The 21,335-nt window shown below is 40.8% G+C and overlaps 1 protein-coding gene across 4 annotated transcripts in view; it reads right to left on the bottom strand.

Moving 5' to 3' along the window:
- Positions 1-5,107: 5,107 nt before the first annotated feature.
- ENTPD1 (ectonucleoside triphosphate diphosphohydrolase 1) overlaps positions 5,108-21,335 on the bottom strand; it is a 92,735-nt gene continuing 76,507 nt past the window's right edge. For all 4 annotated transcript variants that reach the window (XM_053909775.1, XM_019445217.2, XM_019445218.2 and 1 more), the window contains 3 exons: positions 11,743-11,859; positions 9,825-9,962; positions 5,108-7,799 (listed from right to left, as the gene is read on the bottom strand). In XM_053909775.1, the coding sequence (XP_053765750.1) occupies positions 7,593-7,799; positions 9,825-9,962; positions 11,743-11,859 (462 nt within the window). In that variant the 3' untranslated portion in view covers positions 5,108-7,592. The remainder of the gene's footprint in view (positions 7,800-9,824; positions 9,963-11,742; positions 11,860-21,335) is intronic.

Here is a 21,335-nt window from a genome sequence, read left to right as displayed (position 1 = left end):
CTACAATAAACCATCTCTTCACTATCTCACGAACATTCTTGATTCTGTAATAGCAAGACTAAAAATGACTAAAGGTACATTAATTGGGGTCTGGATATTAAAATTCTAAAACACTATAGATAATATTATGCAGACATGACAAAAAGGATTTTGATCTATGAATGTTGATACAGGGCAGAAGAGCTGGGAGAAATCTCTCCGAGGCACACCAGGCCTTCAGTGAGTGCAAGGCATTTGTTCCCCAAAGGCAGATAGCAAGGCAGACAGAAATCTCCAGAGGCATGGAAAACTGACCCAAAAAGAAACCCTTGGGGAATGTTTTGTAAGAGAAAGAGTAAGCTTTGTAAATTGCACTTGAGCTGGCCCACTGGGACAGGCTGCCAAATGGCATTCGGGCTGAAGATGACCGCTTATCTGAGAGTCAGCAGAAGGAACTCCATGGAATGCTAAAGTAGTGGCATTACCAGGCAGCTTGTTGGAAATGGAGAACCTCAGCCTCACCGCAGACCTATGCAATCATTTTTTGATTAATTAAAATTAATATCTATTTTGGGGTATCTGGGTGGCTTGAGGCTGTTAAGCGGCCAACTCTTGATTTCAGCTCAGGTCGTGATCTTGTGGTTCGTAAGTTGGAGCTCCGTTGTCAGGCTCTGTGATAACAGCCCAGAGTCTGCTTGGGATTCTCTCTTTGCCCCTCTCCTGCTCATGCCCACGTTCTGTCTCTCTCTCTGTCTCCCTCAAAATAAATAAAAACTTTAAAAAAATTAGTAGTAATTCTTAGGTGAGTTACATACACATTACATTTTAATAAGCATGACTTTTAGGGTGCATTCTAATCCTTAAAATTCTACTTAAGTAATATGTGCAATCAGGTGCTGTGTGGTGAGCTATACAGAAACTAAATGCATGGTCCAAGAAGGAAAAATTCAATGTAGGTAATCCAAGGAGGCGCCACCATAGAATCAGGAGTTGAGCTGGTCCTTAAAAGCTGGAGGAAGACGTAGATCATGTCAAAGATTAAAAAATATGGATACCGAAGCAGAAATAGTGGTATGGACCAGACTTCCTGGCAGTGGACATAGAGATTAACTAGGACTGTTACCTTAGTTCCTGCTAAAATACCTCTGAGGCCAACTTTTCAGAAAGAAAGAAGTCACGTATCTTCCCCTGAGGAGCTTAACTCAGACACCAAATAGAACAAATAGAATGGTCTAAGTGTTCTTTTATTTTTTTATTTTTTTTTTAATGTTTGTTTATTTTTGACAGAGAGACAGAGCACGAGTGGGGGAGGGGCGGCGAGCGAGGGAGACACAGAATCCGAGACAGGCTCCAGGCTCTGAGCTGTCAGCACAGAGCCCAACTCGGGGCTTGAACTCACAGACCACGAGATCATGACCTGAGCCGAGGTCAGATGCTCAACCGACTGAGCCACCCAGGCGCCCCTGGTCTATGTATTCTAATGCAGGCCTAGGGAAAGGGCTGCCCTAGCACAGGGAAGAAGTTTATTCTGACTTGGAGATGTGAAAAAGACTTCACTGAAGGCATCTGAACTGCGCTTTGAAGGTAGAGTGGGGCAAAGCTGTTCCAAATTGAGCAAAAACCTGAACAGTGTTGGGTGAAGAGGCAGTCTACCGTATTTGGAGTGTAGGTAATGTCAGAGGGGTGGAGTGGGATGTAAGCCTGGAAAGAGCTTATAGGCATGGATCAAAAAGCTTGAATGTCTGTTGGAGAGTTTGACCTTATTTTGTAGGCAATGGAAAGCCACCAGCAATTTTGTTAGGAAGCAATGTGATAAAACCTCCTTTTTAAATATATATGTATATATTTATTTTGAAGGGGGGAGTGGCCGAGGGAGAGAGAGAAAATCCCAAGCAGGCTCCATGTTGTCAGCATTGAGCCTAGCATGGGGTTCCATCCCACGAACCACGAGATCATGACCTGAATTGATATCAAGAGTCAGACACTTCACCAACTGAGCCATCCAGGCATCCAAAACCTGCTTTTTATAAAACTTATTCTGGCTTTAATAGGCTGGAGACATGACCACCATTCCTGGTATCAGGTCTTTACTGGGGTGATAATAAGATTGGAAAGGGGAATCAGAATGAAAAATGTTGCCATGGCAAAGTGTGCAGGTGCTGTTGATGAAGTTGATTCTTATCCTGGTTACTTGAGGCAGTCATGGCTTTAAATTATGATACAATTCAGGCAGGGCAGGTTTAGGAGGAGAACCAGTGTGGTTTAGGTCACAGCATTCCCTACCTAGCTCTCAAGGCTTGCCTCCCCTTTCTTCTTAGAACTTCATTATAAGGAATGATGTTGTTTCTTAGGTGACGGTGTCTCATTTGTCATCGACTGATCCATATTCTCTGGTGAGCTTTGCTCTTCAACACACATTCAATAGGGATATTAAAATAAAAAGTCAACTCAGGTGCTGATGAGGGTGATGCCACTACTGTATCAACTTAAATTTAAAATCGAGAAATGTAGGGGCACCTGGGTGGCTCAGTCAGTTAAGCGTCTGACTTTGGCTCAGGTCGTGATCTCGTGGTTTGTGAGTTCGTGAGTTCAAGCTCCATGTCGGGCTCTGTGCTGACAGCTCAGAGCCTGGAGCCTGCTTTGGATTCTGTGTCTCCCTCTCTCTCTCTCCTCTTCCCCTGCTCATCCTCTGTCTCTCCTTCAAAAATAAATAAACATTAAAAAAAAATTTAAATAGAGAAATGCAAGGGGCGCCTGGGTGGCTCAGTTGCTCAGTTCATGATCTCACGGCTCATGGGCTCAAGCCCCTCATTGGGGTCCGTGCTGATGGTGTGAAGTCTGCTTGGGATTCCCTCTCTCTGCCCCTTCCATGCTCTCTCTCTCTTTATCTCAAAATAAATAAATAAATAAACTTAAAAAAATTAAATAGAGAAACGCAAAAGATATAGCAGTGCTTCTGTCACATGTATAGTCTTAAATGCCAGTTTTCTAAAGAGAAGGTTCATGGAGGTACTCCTGTCCCCGTTACTAAAAAATCCATCATACCTGTGATAAAAACCAATTATATTCAGTTGTATTAGGTTCATGTACAAATAAAAACTCGGGTAGTTAACTACACATTGTCCTAAACACATAAAATGAAGAAAATAGACACATGTTCTTTTAGGAAATCTACCATTTGGGAATATATGGCTAATTTGCAAGCTGCTAGAGCATCCTGATTGAGGCTGTGGAAAGAAGTGGCAGATTGATTGTCAATTACTTGAAAGTAATGACATTTTTAAAGAAGGATATTCCTTGACAAGATAAGTAGACTATAATTTATAGAAAACACACTTCATGTTTTAGTTTAAGGAGACACTGTGGTGGGTTCAATCATTGTGCCCCCTGCTTCACTCCTCTGTGTATTGGGATCCATCATCTGTGTCCTTTGCCTTATGACCTAGCCATTCCTCCCAGTGTTTCTTCAACTTGTCATGTTGGGCTTGGTCACATGACCTACTGTGGTCAATAGAATGTGAATGGAAGGGACAGGGGCCTGTCCTGGCCAAGGCTATATAAGAGGCCTCCCATGTTTCCTCTTACTCTCTTGTGTCCCTGCCATTCATTTCTCGTAGGAGAATGCAAGATACATTGGAGCAGGCCTGAACCAGACCAGCTGCCTGGAGGAAAGCTGCCCAGCTGATATGCAGACCCAAGGACAAGAAAATCAACCCATGGACATGCAGAATCATGGACATGGGCTTACTGTCGTAAGCCATGCAAACTTTAAGGTTGTTATAAGTTTAAAAGATAAAACTCACACAAACTGAAAAGAATCATGGTTAGCGAGCACAACTAACTATAAGCAACTGTCCTGTTTTAACAAGATAATGATTATTAGAACCTGAATCAGAGAGAGACCAGACCAATCTGGGTGAAATTCAGCTCATCTTTAAAGCTGATGATAAATAAGAATATATTTTAATAGTAATTTTAATATAATAATGTGGTAACCTTTGTGAGCTATTAAGAAACTAACCTTTAATATTCAGATTTACAATTTGATTATAGGATATAATCATCAAAACTATCTTGTGTCATCTTTGAATCCAGATTAAACTTCCCGAAGGTCTTTCATCAGGCATCTTGGCCTGAACAACAGGCATCTCTGCCTTCACAAAAAAAGGCAGCAAGACCTGAGGAATAAAGTGAAATTCTGAGCTGAGATCTTAAAGAAGAATGATGTTTAAGAATAATGTTTTAACTTCATATATAATAAATAATAGCAAGATGCTACAGTGTCTATAGCTGTTTCTTTTAATCCCCCCTCAGTAGAAAGACAAAGGATTCTTGCCTGTGTCTTTTTAAGCCTTGAACGTATTTTTAGACATGTGCTGTCCAGTGGAGTAGTGACTAGTCATACGTGGCTGTTGATCACTTGAAACATAGCTGGTCCTCATTCAGATGTGCTGTAACTGCAGTGCACAACAGCGGGCTTCAAAACTTAATATGAAAAAACAAATGTTAGTGATTTTTATATTAACTACACGTTGAAATGATAATACCTTGGATACAGTCAATTTCTTAAACTCTTCTTAGTTCCCTACTTTGCACCATCTCTTACTTGCAGAGATTTTGACTGATACAACATTAAAATGAAGTATACTTTTAAACACTTTTATTTATATTGCATTTTATATTTCTTATTAAAGAATTGGATAAGGAGAAAACTTTCTCTCTCTCTCTCTCTCTCTCACACACACACACACACACACACACACTTCATTCTTTTGTCTACACAAGTAACCATTTCTGATGTGGTCCACAGAAAAAAGTTTCCCACCTTCTAAAGGAATGGCAGAACTAAGTTTAGGTGAAGGGCCAGGAAGGAATGGTAATCATTTATAACCAGTGGCCAATTCAGTATTAAAGTCAGTTGACAGTGACCCATTTTATTTAGCCTTTCTCATACAGAATGGCCCAAAGCAGATTCCTGAATCTGCCACAAAACCATCTTTCCCTCCAACAGAAATGAGATTAGGTTGTGCCTGCTGATCATCTCCATGACTTGAGACTTAAAACAAGTGGAATTTGGCTCCCGAATACCTTAATGCACTTGTTTTGGACCCAGGCCGCAAGACAGAAATGGAATAAGAAAAGATTTCCATGTTTATTGAAGGAAAATTGTGGATTATAATTCCAATTTGCCAAGGGACGGTGTTTATAGAAAAGACAGAGCAATAAACTTGGGACAGAATACATGAATTTGAATATCCACTCTACCATCTACTCGTCTGTGTGACCCTCATTTATAAAATAGAAATAGTACTTATGCCCTCATGGGGTTTTTTAAGAATCAGAATAGAGAATGTGCGTCACAGGGCTTTGTGTATGTAGACATAAGGAAGAAAGGAGCTGCTGTTGGCTCTAGTTATATGACTTTTTATTTTCATCAGTATCATCAACTATTATTTATTTGATGCAGAACTGCTATGCAGTGAGCAAGCACTATAATTAAGAAGCCAGGAATATGGGGAATCCTTGATTAGCATCGTATGCCACATATATCACCATGCAAAGTACATGAACAAAGTATCGGTGTTGCCATGACAGACTTTGTGGACTTAAAGCAATATTAAATCACAGGTCCATCAGGGAAGAGATCATATGTCTACTTCCCTTTCTACCATGCCTGTGATCCCTGTATTCATACAGAGTTAAGTGTGTGCTTAGAAGTTATAAAGAGACAGTCTAGTATATTTGGGAGAGAAAATAATGGCTAAGTGCATTGCAGGCCTTAGGTCAGCCACTTGGGCAAGTGACTTACCCTCTCTGAGCCTCAGTCTGCTTCTGTGAAATGGGAGTGGTAGTGGCTCTCTTCAGATTGTTGTAGGGATTGAATGAGAGAATGGACGTAATGCATGGAAGCACAGAACATGGGGACACAACAAATGCTCCATAAATACTAGCTGTGACAACAGAGCCACTTCTAATAAAAAGAGTTTAAACGTGCCCAAACTTGGCTTCTTATTCCTAATCAAAGTACAACAAGTTCAACTGTGAGTAGCAGAAAAGAGAAAGTTCCTGTTCTCAGTTTTATTAAGCTTGTATTCACCTGGATGTTGTAAAAAAAAAATGACTTAGTTATCCAAGACATATAAGGGCATTTGGCTTCCAGTTTGTGGGAAAGCTTTTCCTCCCCCACCCCACCTCCTCCCTGCATCAGCTCAACAGTCGTCCCCAGATCCAGAGATGGGAGCTTGGGACAACGTCAGAGTAACACATCACCACTCCACGCTACTCAACAGGTAACTCTTATAGCAGTCATTAAAGGAAGAAGGTACAGGGTCTCTTCACGTTTATGTGACAAGGTCCATAGCTGCTGCTTCTCCCACAAAATAGTCCATGGAATAAGTAAAGAGATCCCATTCTTGTGTGACAGGAGTGGCAACAACACTTTCAGACCTGGTTCCTGGCACACTTTGATGAGTAAATGCCATGGCAGTGAAAAGGCATGCTGTAGCTCTCACTAAATTAAACCCTGTGACAGTAAGGCCTGGAGTGGCTTTAAAACTCAGTGGGCATCTTGTGGTGCAATTGATTAGCATATTTGGCTATTAACTAGAAGGTTGATGGTTTGAACCCACCCAGGGGTGGTCTTGTCTCCAGCTAATTTCTGGGTGGGCAAAATATTCTGGAATTAGATAGTGGTGATGGTTGCACAACACTGTGAATATGCTAAATGCAATTGAATTGTACACATTAAAATGGTGAACTCCATGTTATATGTATTTTTATTACAATAAAAATAAAAGCCCAATAGATACACTGAAGGCTGCATTTTCCAAATTCTTCATTGTAATTGTATTTTTCTTCCTGACATGTTTACCTACCATGTAGTATGCCCTTATATCTGAATGCTTATATGTCACATCAGCTTTTAAAAAAAAATCTCTGGTCTGGGGGTCCTGTTCTGTAGCATTTTGGCATCACCGAGGAACATGTAACTCATCCACATCCCTGTTTTGGATTGGCTCAAGTATTGTATTAATTACACAAGCACATAAATTCCCTTGCGAGACTCTTTGGCTCTAGCACATATTTGTCTCGTCTAGAAAATTCTCCTGTGCAAACAGCAGGCTGGGAATGAGATGTGTGTTTGCCCTCTCCAGAGGCATTGTATGGCGTTCTTAATAAATGGGCAACAGGAGAAAGAAAGGGTCTTTGTGAGTACAGCTGAACTGGTTCCTGAGATTCTTCTTTTAGCCAGCGCAGCTTCCCAGAGCAGGATGCAGGACCCTCAGTTCTTCAGGACAAAGTCAGGATTGTTCTTTTATAGAGCTAAGATCATGAAAGGCAGCAGGTCTTCCAGACCTACACAAGCACAGAGTACAAAAGAGAAAAGGGGAGATGGGAAGGACTCACAAAAGAGACGACGTCTGCAGGGTAGTCCTTGAGGCAGGTGGTGGTGAATACCTCCCATGGAAAGGCTGCAGCAAAAGCCAGGGAAGCTCCGTGCTGGTCAAGACTGGCCTTGGTGAGCAAGGAGGGATGACTTTGTACACCACTGTGGAGGAAAATGCTCCCTGGGCAAGTTTTTTTCTCCAGCCAGCAGATTTCAGCTGCTCCTGCTATACCATGTCTTTCCAGAAATACGAAGGCTTGTGAAAGATAAACAAGCCTATGATGGCCACTGCAACCAGGATCAGGGAGAAGAGGACCATGAGGAAGACATATGTGGAGTGGGAGAGAGGTGTGGACAGCGGCTCCTCAGCGGGGATCATGTTGGTCAGGTTCAGCATGTAGCCCAGAGTCCAACCGACACTGCTGCTGTGGATCTGCAAAGTGGGGGAAAGGCTGTTGTTTTTGGCCAGAGGGTTAGATGAGCTTTCACACAATCCCATCCATAACACTGAGCAACAGCAGGTGGAGAGGGCCGTGTCCAGTTCTCTTAATGGATCGTGTTTACATTCTAAGTTGGGAATATGGTTGTGGGGAAAATGGAGCCAGAGCATGTGATTAAGGTGAGTTGGGGAGCCTCACTGTTATATTCCTGAAATTCAGAAGGGAATTTGGTGAATAACTGCTCAATTCTCCTGCTTCTGCCAAGAAGAACTTACAAAGTTCTCTGGTCAAATGATAAGAGAATAAAGACTGTTTCTGGTCTTTACCATCTATGTCAGGCCCAGGAACTTCATCCATATGTAACCAGGACATCTTTATGATTCAAAGAGGAAAGACTGGGGAATAATCCCAGCAAGTCTGTGTTACTTTGTGGAAGTTGGAAGACTGTACATATGCATGAGAAAGGATTCTTATTAAAGATAAAAAATCACGCCCTGGGCCTGCCATCTTGGATATTTTCCAGTCACCTCAAAACATACTGGAATACAGATAGTCTATGAATAATAAATAATTTTGAAAATGTTTTTATTACATGAGTTGTGCATGGTCATGGTGGGAAAATGAGGTTGTACAGAAAATCCTAAAAAGGAAAATTAAAACTTCCTATATTTGATCACTCAGAAGTTGCTGCTATTACCTTTTTGTGCTGCGGCCTCCCAAGTCTTCTCTGTGCATGTTTTTTTCATACAGAACATGTAATTAAACTGTATAGCTCATGTCTCAAGGCATCATCACTGGCATGAACCGCCTTATATGTTTACTTTTACTCACTTTATCCAATTATTTATAAATCCTAGAAATGGAGTAATTGGATAAAATGATGTGTGTATTTTAAGGCTCTTAGCACATATTGCCAAAACAGTCTCCCGAAAGGTTGTGCCAATTCACATTCCAACCAATTTCCATGTGGAAATGCTCCTCTCCCCAAACCTTTACCAGAGCTGAGAATAATTTGTAAAAGGTCCACTTCTCTTGGTGGGGGACAGGAACCTTATCTGACTTCCCTTTATGGGGGCGGAGGGGTGGGAGCAGGGTCAAGGAAGGCTCAGAGTTAGAGAAGTTACCACCTGGGGTTTAGACATATTAGCCCATTCACCGAAGTTCAAAGAATAGAAATCACTCATAAATTTGACATAAACACATCCTTCAGAGAGACAAAATAAATTGTGACAAAATGAAAGACCAGGATATTAAAACAAGGAAAAGATTTGCATTTGAATTAGCAAGGTCAACATTGACAAAAGAATAGTGAAAACAGTATTCTTAAGGCTGCTACAGCCCTGTGCTTCAATGCTTTGCTTTGCTTGAAGTCACCATATTTAATAAAGGGAGTCTTGTGTTTTGCCATTAGTGGGTATGGGTCGAAAAGGTAGAGAGTTGCCCATCAGTGTAAATGTTTCTCTATGCCTGGATACCTGCAGGTGGCGCTCTGGTAAAGCACAGCCGTGAGGCTGCTTCTGTAAGGCTGACGCTAACCTGACTTCTAAGCAAAGACCCCCATTCACAGTCACTCATCTCCTTCTTTACACTAAGCTTTCAATTTAGTCAATCTTGATGAGCCCTGATGAGAAGCCATGATAATCATTTGGGATGATTTGGGATAATCATTTGGGATGATGGCCTTTGGGATGGATGTTGAGGTCAGCAAACAGAATCAATGAGGCTACTGAAATTCTGTTACATTACTTTAATATCTCACTGTTTGTTTTATAAGGAATTAGTCACTGTTGTATGAGCAGAAAGGAGAGGCCCAGAATACAGGTAGTGCTCCTTAGATAGGTTATCCTCAACTGGCCGGTCAACATAGGAGGGCCTGACACAAAACGTCAGCTTGGGTTACAGGTGAATGGTAGAACAGGACACCAGGCCAAACTTAACAGGCTGACTCCTACCTCTTTCAAGCCCAAAGCTGCCTCAGTCACCCAATCAGCCCACAACCCAGCAAGTACCCAAATTACCTTGCCCATGAAATGAATATTCTTCCAGGAATCAGCTGTGAAATGATAGCCATTCAGAAGGAGAGAGAGGATATAGGCTCCAGAAAAGCAATATTCACTCAGGTACTTCTCCTTCACATCACCAAAATATGTCTTCAGCTGGAAGTGAAGTGAAGGAAATATCACACATGTACAACAGACACCTCTCCATGGCCCTCTTTTCACCATCAGAGCTGAGCAATTGAGAAAGGCCCAGCCCAGCCAGGCCTGAGCGCTGGCCTCTCCAGAGGGCCTTAGGAGGGGGCTGCACTCCTTTAGCGGATGCAGGGGCTCACAGTTTAGGGTCTGTTATGGAAGCTTTTCCTCCACTGGGTTCTATGAGATAGTAATACGTGCTCCCCTGAGTGTTTTGTTAGCTGTAAAGTGCTGAGGTATTTTGAGGGGCTCTTTCAGAAAGCTCTGAATACCCTTCCTTCCTGTTCTAACTCAGACAGAATATGAGGGAGAAGTCCGAGCCTCTTGCACAATCTTCCTTCCTTTTCTGGTCAGTGCCAAGGAGAAGAGCACCCATTTTTAATTAATTACACCTCTTCAGAATGAAAGCACCATTCACATTTGCAACCCTGTCAACTTAAAACAGCTGTTATTTTGACCTACCCCTAGATGATCTTTTTTGATTAGAGTAGACCCCATAGCTCTCTCCTCCCTGGAAACTTTCATCAAGAAGTACTAGATTTTGGGGGCGCCTGGGTGGCTCAGTCAGTTAAGCGTCTGACTTCGGCTCAGGTCATGATCTCACGGTCCGTGAGTTCAAGCCCCGCATCGGTCTCTGTGCTGACAGCTCAGAGCCTGGAGCCTGCTTCAGATTCTGTGTCTCCCTCTCTCTCTCTGACCCTCCCTGGTTCATGCTCTCTCTTTGTCTCAAAAATAAATAAACATTAAAAAAAAAAAAGAAGTACTAGATTTTGAATGACTCAGTGCTTCAGACAAGAAAAAACTTGTGCTTCAAATTTATGAATAAGTAGGAGATACCTTGGACCTGGGCAGTAGAGAAAGGGTCTTAACACAACGGCATTTATAGCAGATTCTGTGAATTGCCTGTCTTCCTTGCTCATACAACTCTGATTGGGGGCTGGGAAGGGGAATGTGCGACAACATGCCCAGTCCAGGGAGTACCTCACACTGGATCTAAAGCTCTAAGCCCGTCCTAATATCCTGCACCCTGCTTTCCCAGCCAGTCCTGGCTAACAAGTAAGAGAAAGACTGCTCAGAAGCTTCTAGGATAGCTTATAGTTTCTTGAAAAATGGAACAGATGTATCTGGCTCTACCCTTCTGACCTTGAACGTAACTGTGATCTCTGAAGCCACAACTTGTGTCCATGAGAAGATAGGCATAACAAGAGAATTGAAGGGGCGCCTGGGTGGCTCATCGGTTCAGCATCCTACTCTTGATCTTGTCTCAGGTCATGATCTCATGGTTCGTGGGTTTGAGCCCCACTTCGGGCTCTGTCCTGGCAGTGTGGAGCCTGCTTGGGGTTCTCTCTCTCTCCTTCTCTCTGCCTCTCTCCTGCTCATGCTCTCTCTCTCAAAATAAATAAATAAACTAAAACCAAACCAAACCAAACCAAACCAAACCAAAACCAGAATTGAAGAAGTAATGGCTTAGATAGAGTCAACTGCTGACCCCATACCGGCAGCTGCCAACTGCCAGACTTGGTATTAGGTGAGAAAAGTAAGACCATGTTTGTTTAAGCCATTGTGTGTCCAGTTATCAAGAAATGGCTGATGCACTCACTCCTACCTAAGAGCACCCTCTGGGCCTTTCTAACATGTTTGCTGGATCTTGGTCAGGTTAGCAGGACTTAAAGAACAGACTTACATCCTCTGTGACGTCAAGGGCATGGGGCAATACTGAAAGCTGCTATTTCTAGTCACTTACCTCTTTCCAAGGCTGAGAGCAGAACTTTTCCATACTGTCGATCACCTTTTCCTGAGTAGGGGTTTCCTCTGATGTAAAGTTTAAAAACTCCATCACATAGTAATAAGCTGAAAATGCCTGCAACAGAAAATGCAGTTTTGCACTGTGTCCAACACAGGGGGACACTGACTCACTCTCCAGAAGGCTGAACCCGTAGTGAAGGTGCCTGGAAATCTCTGTCGAGTAAACTAACGAACCAGGTGATATTCCTGCCCCCAAAGCTGCTTCCTTGCTGAAAGAGGTATCATTTTGTTGCTGCTGCTTTGTTGCTGATGTGCATTTCTGAGCTACCGGGTAACTAATTTTCTCTATAATTTTAATGGAAGAGTCAGGGAGAAAGAAAGTTGAGGGAGGAGAAGAGAAGAGAAAGGAACAGGTTTTAAAAATCCCATCTTTAAAAAACTGTGTATTGGGGCACTTAGTCAGTTGGTTTCAGCTCAGCTCTCACCATTTGTGAGTTCTAGCAGGCTCTGCACTGTTTCTGTATCTATTGAGCTGATCATGTGGGTTTTCATCCTTCATTCTGTTAATATGGTATATCACACCAGTTGATTTTCGTATGTGGAACCATCATTGCATCCCAGGGATAAATCCCACTTAGTCATGGTATATGAGCCTTTCATGTACTGTTGAATTCAGTCTACTAGTATTTTGTTGAGGATGTTGGTTGTTCAAAAGTGTGTTATTTAATTTCCACGTACTTGTGAATTTTCCAGTGTCCTTATGCCATCGATTTATAGTTTTATTCCATTGTGGGGAATTTTATACCTGGTGGGGCACCTGGGCGGCTCAGTTGGTTAAGCATCTGACTTTGGCTCAGGTCATGATCTCGCAGTTCGTGGGTTTGAGCCCTGCATCAGGCTCTGTGCTCAGAGCGCAGAGCCTGGAGCCTGTTTCAGATTCTGTGTGTCTCTCTCTGCCCCTTCCCTGCTTGTGCTCTCTGTCTCTCAAAAATAAATAAACTTTATAAAAAGAAAAAAGAAAGAAAGAAAAGATACCTGGTATAATATCAGTCTTCTTAAATTCATTGAGATTTATTTTGTGACTTAAGATGTGATCTATCTTAGAGAATGTTCCATGTGCACTTGAGAAGAATATATATTCTGCTGCCCTTGCGTGGAATGTTTTGTATTGGCCTGTTAGGTCTATTGGTCTATGGAGTGGTTCAAGTTGCTATTGTTCTATCTGTTATTGAAAGTGAGGCACTGGGGCGCCTGGGTGGCCCAGTCAGTTGAGCGTCTAACTCTTGATTTTGGCTCAGGTCATGATCCCAGGGTCGTGGGACCAAGCCCCACATAGGACTCCATGCTGAGCATGGAGCCTGCTTGAGACTCTCTCTCTCCCTCTGCCCCTCTCCCCCGCTCATGCACTCTCCTACAATTATAATATTGCTGTCTCTTCCTCCCATCAGTTCTATCAATGTTTGCTTTAAAGACTCAGGTGGGGGCGTCTGGGTGGCTCAGTCGGTTGAGTGTCCGACTTCGGCTCAGGTCATGATCTCACAGTTTGTGGGTTCGAGCCCCGCATCAGGCTCTGTGCTGACCGCTTGCTCAGATCCTGGAGCCTGCTTCAGATTCTGTGTCTCCTACTCTCTCTGTCCCTTCCCCGTTCACGCTTTGTCTCACTCTGTTTCTCAAAAATAAATAAATGTAAAAAAAAAAAATTAAAAAAAAAAAGACTCAGGTGCTCTGATTTGGGGTATATACATAGTTATAATTAATGTATCTTCCTGGTGAACTGGCCCTTTATCATTATATAATATCCTTCTTGGACTCTTGTGAAAATTTTTGACTTAAAATATGTTTTGTCTGATTAAGTATGGCCACCCTTGCTTTCTTTTGGTTGGCACTTGCATGGAATATCTTTTTCCATCACTTCACTTTTGGCCTATGCGAGTTTCCTAAGTCTAAAGTGAGTTTCTTGTGGAACATATAGTTGGATCTTTAAGCTTTTTGTATAGTTTGATTTTTTAATAATAACCATGTCTTAATTTTTATAATTAATATTTCCTTAAGTTGTAACATTTCAGAAGACTTTCCAAAATTACCCCTAGAGCTCATTCTACCAGCAAAAAAGGCTTAATGAGTTAAGCACCTAAAAATCCTCTTGCTTTTGCTAAGGCATGACATTTGCTTTTTAGATAAGTAAAAATTATTGTGAAAAACATTAACAAATAGAAAATTTGTGTAGGCAGATAATGCAAAATATTGAATCTTCAGTGGGATACATAGTTTGTCGGCAGGAACTCCTGGTCTATGCCACCACCTACCCCCAAAGCTCTGCATGCCATAGACTCTTGAAGATTGTTGCCTGAACTACAGAAACCTCCCTTAGCATCTCAATCCTGCTTTTACTTATTTTTCAATATATAAAAGTTACCCTCTTCATTTCTTTCCCTTCAAAATACATATGTCTTAAGAATTCTGGCTTATTAGAAAGTAACACGTTTGTTGTATAGAATTTAATTATTACAAGTTAAAAATAAAAGTTTCCCTGGGGTGCCTGGGTGGCTCAGTGGGTTAAGCATCCTACTTCGGCTCAGGTCATGATCTCACCACTCATGAGTTTGAGCTCTGCATTGGGCTCTGTGCTGACAGCTCAGAGCCTGGAGCTTGCTTCCAATTCTGTGTGTCTCTCTCTCTCTGCCCCTCCTCCGCTCACACTGTGTCTCTCTCTCTCTCTAAAAAATAAACATTAGAAAAATAAAAAGTAAATAAAAGTTTCCCCTTCATCTAACCATTCCCTAGAGAGAAACACTTTTAACAATTTTTCTGCTTAATCCCTGCAGCAAATATATATGTAAAATATTAAAATATATGTATATATTTTTACCTAAATGTTATCATACTAGACACATTGTTTTATAATCCTACTTCATTCCACTTGATAATAATACATCATGGGCAAATTTCCCTGTAGATTTTACCTTACCCATGTAAATGACTATAAAAGGTTACTATGTATAGCTATATCATAATTTACTTACTCTCCTATTCATGAGTATTTAGGCTTTCTAATATTTCACTATTATCAATAATGCCACAATATACTTACATCTTTGAACCTTTGCCTTGAGAGAATTTCCTGAGGGCAAAATGTTTGGTCATAAGGTAAATATATTTTGTGAGTAGAAATATGCACTAAAAGAGTGTTCATAAAGTGGTACATAATATCCCCAAACTGGAAACAACTTAAATGTCCATTAACTATAGAATGAATAGATAAATGTTAGTGTATTTTTGAAAAATGTTTATTCATTTTTTGAGAGGGGCGGGGAGGGGCAGAGAAAAGGGGAGACAGAGGATCCAAAGCAGGCTCTGAACTGACAGCAGAGAGCCCAGTTCGGGGCTTGAACTCATGAACCCTGAGATCATGACCTGAGCTGAAGTCAGGTGCCTAACTGACTGAACCACCCAGGCACCCCAGTTTTAGTGTATTCATGCAAAGGAATACAACATTGCAATGAAAGAATGAACTACTGTTACATGCAACAACATAGATAAATCTCAGACAATACTGAGTGAAAGAAGTGTGACAAAAAAGAATACATACTACAATTCCAAGAATTAGCAACACTAATCTATCCGGATAGAAGTCAGGCTAGTAAGTATCTTTAGAGGGAGTGTGTCAACTGGGAGAGTGGATAACAGAACCTTATAGGATGCTGGGAATGTTCTATATCTTCATCTAGATGATGGACTCACAGGTGTAGTCCTTAAAAACTATCAGGCTATGGCCTTAAAATGTACACACTTTACTGCAAGTATGTCAGACCTAAAAATTTTAAAATATCTATACAGATCTTATGAGATCTTCTTTCAAAAAGACTCTTAACACTTTATAACTGTAGGAGATAATTTTTCCCTAAAGCTTAAAATATGCTCTATTTTCTTTGAGTCCCAAAAATGGTACTTTATAAGCCCCTCAAACAGGGTTATTCATTTCCTCCAAAGCCTGGAATTATTTCTTTCCAAACCCCTGAACCATATCTTCATCTTTAATCTTCCTAAAATTACCATCAGTTTCCTGTACTATACACAACTGAGTTTACAGATCATAAACCTCAGACAAAGGCATCTAATGATCAAAACGCTATCTTTAAGCTTGGGGGAAAACTTTTGGAATATTAGAGGCAAGTCTCCTGCCTGCCCACATGGAAACAAATGGAAGTACTTATAGGTCTCTGAACATGCTACATGCTTTTCCACCTCCATTCTGTGCATGCTGGTCATCTCCCTAGAATATTCCAAATACTAAAGTGCTCTTACTGAAATATACAATTCCAGGCATTCTGGCAGGCCTAGAAATAAAAAGATAAAAAGTATACCATCCTTCCCTTCTTCCCCACAGTGGGGGAGACTGACATGTCAACCTATAAAGACCATGCCCATGCCAGCCAGCCAAATTTTGTGCAACTTTTAATCTATACAAAAATGCAATACATGTATTCCTGTTCAATTTAACTTAGCTGGTTTCAGTGCAGCGTCTATCTTCTCTCAAGTTTCTTCTTGTTTTTTGTGATATCAATTACCAACCCTCCTCCCTGCTCCCCCAACTTTGGAACATCTTGCAGGGAGCTTTCTGTTTACTTTGACATGGCTTCTGAAACTATGCTCCTTAAAATCTCTCCTAATTGGAAAATTCAATAGCCTTTTTTTTTTCATTCCACCTCTTCCTTGACTTTTGGCTGCATATCATTCATTCATTCATTCATTCAACAACTATTTACTGAATAACAACTATGTTCCAAGCAGTGATGGAAATAGATGAAAATCCCTGCCCTCTAGTGGAAGACAGCACAACCCAAACAAGTAGCAGATGGTATGATGGACAATAAATAAGTGCTATAAAAATAAAGCCTTTTGTTACATACTTCACATACACAGAGCCTTTATTCAGATTAGAGAAGTCCATAGAGTAGGTATTGTTCATTTTCTAATTTCTTCCAGTCCAGATGCAATTTGTTTCAGGGGTCATTTTTTTTTCATAAGAACTGTTGCCTAGTAATATAACTGGCACTCCCATCTTTATCACGTTTCCAGGGAAATAAATCCAGAAAATTAACCCAAAGCCAAAATTGTCTATAAAGGAAGGAAGGGGGCTTGTCAAATCATTTTCCAAAGATCCAATGAAAAACCTATTGATAGTACTTTGGAATAAAGATTAAATGAAGTATTTGTAGTCACAGAAGGAACAAGTATTACAGTTTAGTCTCAAGATTCCGCCCCAAACTGACCACTTGACATGTTCTCCTACCCTCCTTGTTCTCACCTGACTACACATGTAAACTCGCTTCTCTAGTGTGGCTGACCTGCTTGTATTACTAGATATTAGGTTTGCTCTGCCCTGGCAGGAAGCATTTTAGAGGCAGGCATAGCATCAGTTTCAGGATCATCTGTCTCTGGCACATGTGTCTACATTTGCTTCCCATCCATCTAAACAGACTCACCTCTAACACTTGTGTGACATTCATTCCAAGCCACTGCCCTGCTTGGGCTTGTGGTTCTACTTTAATCTCTGGCTTCTAGGTACCTTTTGTTCTAGATTAAGAGTTCTTAATGTGGGGCTCAAAGGTCCATCTCAAGGAACCATGATATCTTTTAGACTGTATGCAAAATTTGAGCATCCATTTTTCTGCTTAGAAAATCCTTAGCTTTCAACACATTCTCCAAAGAGTCTTGTGATCCCCTGAAGAGTTAAGAATGATGTGTCTATTGAAGACATTATGCTAAGTGAAATAAACCAGTCACATAAAGACAAATACAGGATTCCACTTATACGAGGTACCTGGAATAGTCAAATTCAGAGCAGTTAAAAGCAGAATGGTGATTGTCAGGAGCAGAGGGGAAAGAAGAGTGGGGAATTAGTGTTTTGTTCAATGAGTGGAGTTTGTTTTTGGGAAGACAAAAAAGTTTTAGAGGTAGATGATGGTGATGGATGTACAACGTAAATGTACTTAATTCCACAGAATTGTACTCTTGAAAGTAGTTAAAATGGTAATTTTCTATTATATACATTTTAACTAACACACACACACACACACACACACACACACACACACACACACACATGGCTGGTCTAGACAACCCTTATATTTTGCTGCCAGCTGTTGACCTGACTGTGCAGGTTATGATTCAGAGTCCTTTCTCAAAATAGAATCAAGTAAGCAATATGCAACTGTGAAATAATGCCATTATATAAGGAGTAGAAAAGAAAATAAATACAAATATGCCCTTCTATTACAAATACCTGAATCAAATTTGAAGTAATGTTGTAAACTCTCTCAGCCCTAATCTCCTCAGCCACATCTATGTCCACAGGAACTGGGAAGATAAAGAGTTAGCTTTCTTAATGTTTTATCCCTGCAGGACGCCTTCAGCAAACTGCTCATAGTTTAGGTGTCCTGGCTGGACCCGATCCGCAGTCTGGTTTTGATATTCCTTAAGGAAGAAAAGCCTTGTTAACACGCACCTGAATGTGACTGTCAGAATCTGTTTATGGATCATTATGAGAAACACCTGTCTTAGCTTTTCATCTTGGCTCTAGATGTTTGACCAGCTTCTCTTTCTGGGTCCTTCCCCTTCGGTCTCCTGCATCCTGATGAGGTCATCTCCTTTACATATTTTTAAATTTTTTTTCAGATCATAATGTTATTTTTATATTCCGTATAGAAATAGACTATAGAAATTACTATTTCTCTGTAGCCACAATAGAGATCAAGTCTTAGAATCAGGGGCAAATCCTGCTTGCTGTTTGAGCTGGGAATATGTTTATTCATCTTTCTTTCTTGGGCAGTTGTGCTCCAGAATAAGGTCATCTATTTCTCTTCTGCTCAGGAACCATTCATACTCAAATTCATACTTGTTTTTTCATTTTATATATCTGTCAATCTTTTCTGAAAGTCTTCATGTGTCAAGGCCTAACTGATAGTTTTCCTGGCTGTATATGCTCTTCAGAAACCCACTCAGGTGAGTTTTAATATCTAAGCTGGCCTCTTACATCCCTTGGAAAAGTCTCTTCTAGGGTGGAATATTGTTTATACAAACATGCATTGGAATTGAACTCACAAAAATTAAGTGCTGATGAGATGGGATGGGATGATAACGTTTAGGGTGAGTATTTTTTCCTTTATTTATTTATATTATGTAATTAAAAAGTAATCTTAACCCTATTCAGAATGCTTCTATTTGGGGAGGTGCCTGGGTGGCTCAATCGGTTGAGTGTCCGACTTCAGCTCAGGTCATGATCTCCTGGTTTGTGAGTTCAAGCCCTGCATGCATTGGGCTCTGTGCTGACAGCTTGGAGCCTGGAGCCTGCTTCAGATTCTGTGTCTCCCTCTCTCTCTCTCTCTGCCCCTCCCCAACTCACACTATGTCTCTGTCTCTCAAAAATGAATAAACATTTTAAAAGTTTTTTAAAAAAAGAATGCTTCTATTCATAATCCCAAGAATTATACTGAATGACAAAACCACCTTCTTCTTTTAATACCTCATGAGGATACACTGCTCAAAATCAGATGGTTCAAGGATACATCACCAAGTTTCTTCCTATGGCTGTGGTAGATGACTCTTTAAAAGTCTGGAAGAAAAAAAATCATTCTGATTCTGTTCTTGGGGTATGATTTAGGAGACTCCATACATCAGATAGACATTCTGTTGCCAGAATGGACCTAAAGGCAATTATTAAGGGAAATGCTGACTTAGTTCTAGGAATTCCTGACTTTGCCTTTAGGTACTAAGGGGGATGGCCTGTACTACTGAGGTCAAAATCTGTGATCAGTTTCTTAATCTCCATGTTAGGAATTAGCCTTACTTTATAAACCTTTAATTGATTGGTGTCTATAACCTGTGGGCCCATATTTAAACAGCAACTGAGAATAGTAACATTCTAGGCTATCTTTAGAGAACATATAGTCTCAAAAGGTCAGCTCCCCATCTTCCAGTTTCCAGCTTAGATATTTATGGAAGAGGACTTGAAAGATACATGTCTCCCCCTTTTCCAGCTACTCTGAATTCTTCCCTTCTATCAAGCTGAGTATCTATCAAAGACCTACTGCCTCAGTCCATTACAGAATTGCTATGACTGAGTTGGCTTTTTAATATTCTGCCTCTAGCTTATAGTTGCTATAAGAAATTGCAATTTAAAAAAATATGGTCCAAGACATTGTCTAATGAAATCTCCTTTATAAAATATCCTTGGGAATCAATTGTGGAATAGCTCTGCTTTGTCCTGGGACCCAGTATGCTGGGTATAATGAAAACTATGTATCTTGCTATGTCTTATTTTTCCCCTTGGCTACTCAGAAGCTCAGAGCTAAATGCACACACACACACACACACACACACACGCACCCCCCCCCCCCCACAAGTATATGTATACATATGGAAACAAACAAGTGTTTAATGTTCTTTAATTCCAGTTCCCTCTTGAATTTGTTTTACATTCTTTCTTGTTTATATAAATGATACAATGTGATCTTTAAAAAATTTTTCTAAATTACCTCATAAATAATTCTCTACAGATGTTTCCTTTTCCTTTTTGGTGTTTCTGATTTGCCTACAAATTGGATTCTGTCTAGCAACCAATGTAGTCAAACTGAGAAAAACAACATCGGCAGTTTTTTAATACCCTATTTAAAGAGTAAGAATTAAATCACCAGCGCTGAATGTAATTGTGGCAAACATTCCCTCCCTGCAAATTCTCTGTGGCTTGAGAATACCCAGGCTAATTGGTCCTGGAAATAATTGGAATGCAACTGGATTTTTGTGTTGCAAATATTTATGCTTCCAGATGAAGAACTTGGCAGTGGGAACTTCTGCAGGTATAACAGCCGAGGGTGAGGACCATTAGGACAAAGGGCTAACCTTACTAAGGGCCCACATGGTACTAGGGTATGTTAGCTTTCTGCTACTGGTGGTGATATGCTGGAGGTGGCTCTTATCCACTCACAAGAGCTAATTGTTAAAATTTCAAGAGTTTTTGGGCCAGTTGATATTATGGTGATTAAAATGGGCCATGGTAGGAGTACTACCATGTAAACTGGCAAATGCCACAATTTAGCCCCTCCATCCCCAGAGAGCTGGTTGTTAGACATTTACTAGTCCACCACCACTTGTCTGGCTTATCACACACAACTAGCAAGGAGACAGGTAATTCTGTCCCCATTTTATAAATGAGGAAGCAGACCAAAAAAGTTTTGTTTAGGCTTTAGGGAGAAATTACAGAGGGGAAAAAAAAAAGTTCTGTAACAGAAACTGCCAAAGCAGGAATAGGTACAGGTACAGTGCTGACCTTAAGGGCTATATTCAGAGAAAAAAGATCTTATTCAGAAGAAAACAATAAGCTAATCTAAGGAGACTGCCAAGTAGAGGTTCAGAAGGCTGTAAGGAGAACAATTTCAGCGAGGGACAAAGAGACCAAACAAAAAGGCATTCAAGGGGAACTCAAGTCTCCTCTACCCCTTCAACTCTGCTTCTCCCTACCTGGTTGGAAGAATCACATTCAAAGGCAAGAAATTCCACCACCACCACCCTCAAGTAGAAAGGGTTTGCTCA

The sequence above is a fragment of the Panthera pardus genome, unplaced genomic scaffold (genome assembly GCF_024362965.1).
Source record: "Panthera pardus isolate Hobbes unplaced genomic scaffold, ASM2436296v1 HiC_scaffold_22, whole genome shotgun sequence".
In the NCBI taxonomy this organism is placed as follows: domain Eukaryota; kingdom Metazoa; phylum Chordata; class Mammalia; order Carnivora; family Felidae; genus Panthera; species Panthera pardus.
Note: the sequence above shows the minus strand (reverse complement) of the source record. Positions and strands in the feature narration are given on the sequence as shown.